The following is a 9,323-nucleotide window of genomic DNA, read 5'->3' on the forward strand; positions in this document are numbered from 1 at the left end:
GGTTATGCTTCCTGCCAGTGCCACAGAGTGAGCTTGTCGCAGCCATGATGCAGTTAATTTTGATTTATGCCCTGTTTTGAAGCACGGTATGTGCAATGTCATTCCATGCTCAAACTGCCTTCAATACAAAGAGCAACCTAGACGTGTCGGTTGTTTTTTAGCTTCTCAGACTCGACGACAATGAAAATGAAACATTAAATCCTTATATCATGTGCATGTTTGATCGCACTGGCAGCCACCGTGGTAGTTTAAAACAAAGAAGTGGCTCATTTGTCGAGGACGAAGCGGAATGTTTCCTCGACCTCGGAAACACTGTTCAACTGTCCAAATAACTTCAGCGTCGTAACTTGCAAGCGCACGTGTTGTCTTTGGTTCGTGTAAATAAATGAAACGACAAAGCACGGGCAACTTATTTAATGAAGAGCTCACAGTCCGTAGACTGACGAAGGTTAGAACAAGGAAGTAGCTTGTTCTCGACTCGAGGACAGAGCAGGCTGGTCGAGAGGACCAATCAGAGACCTATTTTCGCCCTTCACGCCGTCGCTGTCTCCATCACTCCCTGCGTCGAGACACAATTTTGGGGAGGTGCCCCAGAGTACCTGCGTGATGGGGGGGCTTCACTCCGTTAACTGCGCGGCTCACTGCATCACGACGCAGGGACGCTGATCTCGAGGCATAAACCACCCTTTATACCGTCGAAACATGTCAGGTAAAAGATAACTAACTTTTACATGTCTGAAGTAAAAGAAAATCTCAAGTGTGATTTAAACATTAGACATAATGAACATTATACATTATACGTTGTCTTTGTGGTTTTGTTTTTGTCTGTGCTGCTGACCTACTTTGTCCATGGCCAGATGGAGAGCTCACGATACATTAAGACAAACTACAAACCATCCCAAGTTATTCATATTTATGAGCTATAACTTTTATAACTTTATCTGCAAATACTCCCTCCCTCTCCCTCGCTCTGTGTGTGTGTGTGAGAGAGAGAGAGAGAGAGACAGACAGAGAGAGAGAGAGAGAGAGAGAGAGAGAGAGAGAGTGCAGACACGAGGTAGAGAAGAGGGGCGGAGGGGAAGCAGGGTGTGGATGGATGTGATGACCCCAAACTTTCATTCTTAATTTATGCAGCAGTGGTTTTACCGGTCAAGACATCTTCATTAGAGAGTAGGGGTGTAAATCACTAGCCTGGTCCTGACCATCCCATAATACTACCATTTCATTTCGTATTCATGGTCTGGAAGTTGTTTGATCTGACGCCATTGCAGGAAGCAGGACGGACATTTTCGGGAAAAAAAACAGGATTTAACTTATAAGTTGTTGAACAAACATGTCTGACGTCTATCTATGGCGATGTAGGACCGTTTAACAGACATGTCTGACAGAACATCCTACCGTAGGATAAAATTACGATGTAGGACTGTTTGTCAGAACACTGATGCAAATCCTACCGGTCAACATTGCTCCACAGAAAACAGGTCCCAGACGTAGTGCGGAGCCAAGTCCCTTGGCGGAAGTACGTAGGATGGTGCGCAAGGCTAGTAAATCACAGCCTTCATGACGATACGATACGGTATCAATTTCTTGAAGCAGGGATTCGATTATTTTCGATGCTTAAGAATTTAACTTAACAATTACTTTTCTACTAATATTATGTTAGGGAGCTAGGGCATTGGATAGGGCCAGCGATTCAATTATTTTCAATACTGAAGAATGCCCCACGATACGATTCGATTAAATCGTCGTCCGTAGGATCGATGCATATATACATTTCGATTATTATTTACACCCCTATTAGAGAGAGAGACGAAGAACAAGAAACAAAGGGAAGAAAAAAGAAAGATGGGGAAGAGAAGGGAAGGGAATTGTACATACAAAGTCAGAGATAGAGAGAGAGCACTGAAAAGATTTCTAAAGAGACACGAGTAATGTGTAAAAAAGATGAGTGTGGGAGCAGTTTAGTAAATATTTTAACACTGCACTTTCTGAACTGCTTTTCCTGGGATGGTTGAAAACCCCCTCTCTCCCATCATTAAGCAAGTCAGTGCCAGAGACACACGGATGTGTTGGGGGACTGATAAGCCCAATGTCTTTTATAATTCTGCAGTCCCCCTTAACGCACGCTGTTCCACCAATTTTGGAAGATTGTGATAAAAAAAAAAACAGAATCAAGGTTTTATGATAAAAAAAAAATCGTCATATGACATTTTTGCCATATCCACCACCCCAACTCAGGATAGGATTAGTCTTAATGGAGCCTGTTTGCTGTTGATTTAGCAGGTGAGGGGAAACAGTGTGCGGAGCTGACAGACACTAACGTGTTTAGGTCCACTTCCTCTTCCTGTCTCTGGTGAGAGCTGATTGGGTTAGCATGTGCGGCACGGCTGCATTTGCCTCCACTGCCGCCCAATCATAAGGCTGGATTGGGTTAGAAAATGGAGAATGCACACATGGCTTCAGTTCAGTCCTGTGTCACCAATAGCTAGCAGCAGTGACAAATACTCACGGATACGCAGGCTGTGCACCAGTGTGTGTGTGTGTGTGTGTGTGTGTGTGTGTGTGTGTGTGTGTGTGTGTGTGTGTGTGTGTGTGTGTTTGCCGTAGTCACACCATACACACACGCATGCATGCACATGCACAGACCTGCACACGGTAAACCAGGCAGACTGCTGTAGCCATAGACTGCTGAAGCCATACCCCCCAGCACACACACACACACACACACACACACACACACACACACACACACACACACACACACACACACACACACACACACACACACACACACACACTAGACTGGGAAGCTGTTTCTGCAATGTCTCTTCTGTAACCTAATTTCCATTCAACGAACAAAAACACTTTCTGTAGGCAATCTTTACTGTAAATGGGAGAGCTGCATGTTACATGGTGTAATCTGTCACCATGTCAGCTTCATAAATGGGAAAAACTGCAGCAGCACATTAATATTGCCAAATTTGATCAAAGCTTTGCATTTTTGCCTGCAGTGACTGCATAATAATCAGAGAACATCCACTTTCAAGACAACAAAAACTACAGGCACTTAATTTATTCTGACTTAAACAAGCCTCAGATGGTTGCGTGAACAAACCGGAAAGCCGTTGCATGTAGTTTGGAGAAACACAGCAAGATGGTGTATGTTTGACTGCTGTTATCCCAGGTATGAAATCTCAACAAACAACATCAGTTCAGTGAACACCGACATACACTGGCCTAGTGGTTCTCAAATGTTTTCTGTTGTGACATCCTCTAATAATATTTTTGCAAAAAAATTAAATAATGTGATATTTTATTTCTTACAACAGGAGGCCACATTTGGTTTTACATATGTAACAACATACTAGTTGACAATAACTTACTTCCACACTGCAGCCAACAATGATAGGCAGAGCATGCAGCTAATAAGTCCAAGCTACAGTATGTCTCGCAAAACTGAACAGATATCAAGAACATTTCCTATGGTCAGCTGTCATTAAAGGCATTAAAAGGTCATTAAAAGCTCTGTCAGTATACAATTATTTTAGTGTCATACGTTTGTAAATGTTCAATTTTAAGAAAAGTAATAACTATGCCCAAACCAAAACAATTATTTAAGGATAACTTTAGTCAATTTCAACATGCAGTTGTAATGCTCACACTACCCTGGACTTGTCAGTACGTGAACATTTTTTTTTTGTTCTTAAGCCTTTTCCGAGATCCTGGTCCTGATGGGGGCAGGTGTTTGTTAATGTTTACATTAAAAAACCCATCTTCATTTATTCCCAAAACATCCAAAAAGTTACACAACATCAGCAGACAACTAGCAAACAGCGATACCTTTTGGGAAATATTTGGAGTAGGCCTATATTAAGAATTTTTAAAATGTAAACAAAAGCTGCCCCTATTAGAATAGCTCAGGTCTCAGAAAGGGCTGAGCCGAAAAATGCAGCATTACCAGGTACTGACAAGTCAAGGGTAGCGTGAGCAATACAACAGCATATTGAAAATGGCTGAAGTGGTCCTTTAACTCTAACCGTCAGTAAAGGCATGTTTTTGTCTGAAAAGACGTGCCCACGTGTAGCCTAGCCTACCCCAGTAGCTGCAGGATGCTCCTGTATGGCTTATTGTCTGACTTATGGGCTGTCGGACTAATGGGCTGTCTGACCAATGGGCAGACCCCCAGGCAAAACTAGTTCAGCTAATAAGCTAACATACATAGAAGCTACTGCAGTGGCATCAAAAAAGCCCTTTACTTCAGTGTGCATTCAGCGATTTCGCCTCTTCCTTGGCAGAGCTAAGACGGCTATTTATGAAACAAGTAGTCTTACAATTTGGCCGATGTCTAATCTAACGATCTGTAGAAAATCTTCCAGTAGGAACATTGAGGTCAGCAGTATAATACAATCGGGCTAATTAACTGATGATATGAGGGGCGGGGCAGGGCCAGAGAGGGCAAGCAGGGCATTTGCCCCTGGGCCCAGGGCCCTCCCATATTGTTGGTGGGGGCCCTATTGTGACCATAGCAAGTTGTTTGAGGGGCCCTATCACTGTTTTGCCCTGGGGCACTGTGTGCAATCGTTATGCTACTGTATGAGGGGCAGGGCCGGAGAGGGATGGAGTGGGGGGTGGGGTTTCAGAGAGAAAAGTAGCCTACTCCTCCCTACTCTCGCTCTGGGATATTCACACTGCTCTCCAGTTCAGTTCAGACCACACACACACGCGCACGCACACACACACACGCGCGCGCACGCACACACACACAAATAGCTTGCCAGCTTGCAAGACGAATACGTTCTCTCTGTCTCTTGCTCTTTCACTTAAGCTCTCTCTCCCTCTCTCTGACTGACAATCACACACACACACACACACACACACACACACACACACACACACACACACACACACACAGCCATTGGTGCGCACACATGCTCGCAGACACACTGCAATGTAATCTCCAAGATTGTGTTGGCTAGAAGGAAGATACCTCTGCAGGAGAAAACAAATAGAGAGAGATGAATGAGAAGAAGAAAGCAAAGTAAGCTGGGGCCCGAGGTTCTAGAACTGGCAAATTCCAGACATTCCTTCCTGCTCGCCAGCCAGGGCCCTTCCAAGGCTAATAGTGCTTCTGAGATGGGCATCAAACACGCACACACACACACACATAAAGAAACACAGCGTGACACACACACACACAATATGACAAGCACGCACACGCACATTGACACACACATCGTCACAAGCAAGCACACACACACCTTGACACACACACACACACACACACCGTGACACACACACACACCTTGACATGCACACGCACACACACGCACAGAGTGGCCCCTTCCTTCCCAGGGCTTACCTCTATGACGTGGGCATCAAATCTCACGGTACATTCCCACCCCCACCTCAGACTGCCTGCCTGCACACACACACACACACACACACACACACACACACACACACACACACACACACACACACACACACACTACTACTATTGCTAAACACACACACACACACACACACACACACACACACACTACTATTGCTAAACACACACACACACACACACACACACACACACACACACACACACACACACACACACACACACACACACACGACCACACAAGCACACACCCGCACGGAGTGCACACACCAACTCAATCCCACCCTGCACTGGGATTTCACATACCACACACTCCCGCCAACAGTCTGCCCCTCCTCAAGATAGGCAACAATAAATTGAATTGGCAACTGCACAGCAAGCATACAAAACCTACAAGTCAACTACTGCTTTACACACACACACACACACACACACACACACACACACACACACACACACACACACACACACACACACACACACACACACACAGTAGTGACTAACTACACTTTTATATTATGTAAAGTGTGTGTGTGTGTGTGTGTGTGTGTGTGTGTGTGTGTGTGTGTGTGTGTGTGTGTGTGTGTGAGAGAGAGTGTGTGTGAGAGAGAGAGAGAGAGAGAGAGAGAGAGAGAGAGAGAGAGAGAGAGAGAGAGAGAGAGAGAGAGAGAGAGAGACTGTCCATTCGTTTGAAATTCCAAATATTTCAAAGAAAACAATTTGGATTTCCAATACAAACAAGCCTTAACCTCATACAGTATGTATATACGTACCCTTCTAATCATTCCATTCGTACAACCCTAATGCAATCCCAAATATACCCAACTATCCCAACACACACACACACACACACACACACACACACACAAACTCTCCCCATGTAGTAGCACCATTTGGAGTACATAGAAGAGTAGCACCCACCTACACAAAAAGTCAAACCACCGACTTCATCTACATGGCAAAGGTTTAATGCCATACTATTCTCATTCTCATTCTCTCTCTCTCTCTCATGGCCTTGGTCATGGCTTGGATGGCTAAAGCACAGTACTGTTATGACGGGGACTCGGCCGGGTTCGATTCCGTCTTGAGGTCATTTCCCAATCAAGGGGCAGTCATGGGTAAGCGGTCAGGTCGTCAGACTTGTAACCCAAACGTTGCCGGTTCGACTCCCAACCCGCCAGGTTGGTGGGGGGAGTAATTAATCAGTGCTCTCTCCCCCATCCTCCTCCATGACTGAGGTATCCTGAGCATGGCACTGTCCCGCGTGTGTGCGCACCGTACTGTACCTATACTGTATTTTATTATTATTATTTTGGTTTTGTTTGATGGCGTTGTCCTCTTGTGTCTTTTATGGTGCTGTAATCCCCCTGTCTCCAAAACATTTTTTCCTTGGTGGAGAGACTCATAAAGAAATCTAACCAAACACCTAACCACAGCTTCACTGTCAAACCACAGTTGTAAACAGGTAGTATTCCCAGCCTAACCCCATCAACAAGGACTTCAAGTGTAACACCCACACCACCACCACCACCACACACACAGACACACACAGAGAGAGAGAGAGAGAGAGAGAGAGAGAGAGAGAGAGAGAGAGAGAGAGAGAGAGAGAGAGAGAGACTGCTTTCTATGTAAAAAAAAAAAAAAACATCGGCACAAAGAAACGGGTAGGCAACAGGCACTGACAGGCAGATGGTCGTCAGGAGCAGTGTGTCACAGTCAGACGGATCCTGCCGACGCTCACGAGAAAGGCAGGGCTGATGTGTAGTGCGCTGACTCAAGAGTTCCGATAACGACATCGGCCCCTTTCCAACCATCACGAAACTCTTTCTGCCAGTGCAACCGAGCCGTCTCAATCACAATCCAGACCTCACAGAGTCCTCCTGTGGCTGTCTTTTGACGTTCCCTCGTGCACGCTCGTGAATTCATGGCTCAGCGACCTTTTGGGCCAAAAGTTTGACGCGCGTGAAATCTCCATCCCATCGTCGCCGCGTCACCATAGCAACGATCCACCTGGACTTGGGAAAGCCCTGGCCATGTTTCACTCTGCGTGCTTGACGCACGGCATACTGCAAACTGCATAGCCTACTATGGCACTGATGTCCCAATTAAGAGAGTGGGAGTGTTGGTAAACTGTGCCATGTCTCAGAAACGCAGCGTATTATTTTACCTAGAAATGGTAAAGCCTGTTAAAAAATGATGCGTTTCGTTTGTCCTTAATCTAGGCTACGCAGCCAAAAATCGCGAGGCGTTTAAGATATTTGGGCTAGATTTAAGTACCCTGTGGTGACAGGATTATTTGATGCGGCATATATTATGACAACTTGTTTACATGGCGCGCGCATGGGCATCAATCTCTTGGGCACATGGTTCTATCCGGGAGCTTCGGGCGCTGTCAGGAATGTTGTATTTTGCTTGGCAATGCATGGGGGTCTGCCAGGTTCGTCTTGTCTGTTTTCCCAACTTGAGGTAGCAAGTTAGCCCTGGAAAGTGTCTCTCACGCACTCCAAACGCCTCACCACTTTCAAAGCACATTTTAATACGCCTCTCCCCACAACCTTGACAACGTGAGAGTCGCAGTTGTATTGTTCAGCTTCGACTGTGAGGAGAGTGCGGTCCTGGCTTCACTGTCGCAATGCTATGTAGCCTACCATGCAAGAACTGCTTCAATTTTCACAAGTCATTCCACAACCGGGCAGTGGCTAGGCCCGTGGCTATAAACAGAACCACTACGTATTGCGTTCTGACAGCACCACCAGAGTGACGCAGGGAGACAGAATGCAGTCTTGCCGAGTCCCAGGCAGATGAGCAAAAACAATTCCTATTTCCGCAGACTTACCTGCAGATGTTCCTGAAAGCGTATCGGGAGTGCCTGTGACATCCTGCAGCACTTTTGAGTCTCAGTTGCGGAGAGAAAGAAAGCGGTACTGGGGAGGGGGACTCGGAAAATCAAGGGGGAGTCGTCTTCTTATGCAGTGTAGGAGCGAAAAGACCCGTTAGACGAAAGAAAAAAATCCGTACCAGTCAATAACTGTGACCGGCTCACGCCGTCGTATCGTTGTCTCACTCCCCCTTCTCTCTTTTTCTATCTCCTGGCCAGACCCTCCCCCTTAAAACAACACACGGAGAGATAGACACACACGCTCGCGTACTCGCACACACAGAGACTCTCACTTCCGCCTTGCGAAGTAGACCCCAACTGAACAACTTCGTAATCCACTGCCTCCCCAACCCCTACTCAAGGAATGGGGGAGTCGTGCACTTTAGAACGCTCGGCATGTTTGGCTCGCTCAGCAGTCAGCGTTGTTTGAGTTATCCACACGGAGAACCAGTGTCTAAACTCCAGATAAGAGAAAGAAACATACAGTAATTTCATTTTTTAATCGCTTCAATTCAGTTGTTTGTAGTCTTTAGATCTATGGCCTAGGCACGCAGTTCTCTCTGCGCATTGACAATAGAACGCCTTCAAATAAATGTCATGCCGAAATAGTATGTGTCCTTTTTCATGAAAGTATTTATTTGAAACATTGTATTCAGATGGTACACATGGTTGGAAGACAGATTAATATGTAAGACAAAGTAGCATAATATGATATTTACTGACATGTTTACTTACTACACAGGCGGTTGATTTTGGAGTATGTAGTGTGAAAGTGTTTCATATTTTTTTCTGTGTGTGCGTGCGCGTGCGTGTGTGTGTGTCTCGGCAAGGGTGTTGTTCAGGGGGGTAAAGTGTGACTGAGTCATCAGGCCACCATGTATATAGGGAGCCCACACAGATAAATGATAAATGGAGCTGATTGTACATAGGGCCCATAGATTGTACACAGAGCTTAAAATTTGGTGCCAGAGAGAGGGAGAGAAATGTTGAAGATCATTGTGTGTAACCTGCTGAGAAGAAATAAGTTAGTTTGTGTGTGTGTGTGTGTGTGTGTGT

The 9,323-nt window shown here is 45.7% G+C and overlaps 1 protein-coding gene across 1 annotated transcript in view; it reads right to left on the bottom strand.

Annotated features, from left to right (window-relative positions):
* Window positions 1-8,563, bottom strand: part of cltcl1 (clathrin, heavy chain-like 1) — a 75,544-nt gene extending 66,981 nt beyond the window's left edge. Inside the window, 1 exon segment of the mRNA XM_063195436.1 lies at window positions 8,226-8,563. Coding sequence (XP_063051506.1) covers window positions 8,226-8,267 — 42 coding nt within the window. The 5' untranslated portion in view covers window positions 8,268-8,563.
* Between the last annotated feature and the right edge of the window lie 760 nt (window positions 8,564-9,323).

The sequence above is a fragment of the Engraulis encrasicolus genome, chromosome 3 (genome assembly GCF_034702125.1).
Source record: "Engraulis encrasicolus isolate BLACKSEA-1 chromosome 3, IST_EnEncr_1.0, whole genome shotgun sequence".
Taxonomy (NCBI): Eukaryota; Metazoa; Chordata; class Actinopteri; order Clupeiformes; family Engraulidae; genus Engraulis; species Engraulis encrasicolus.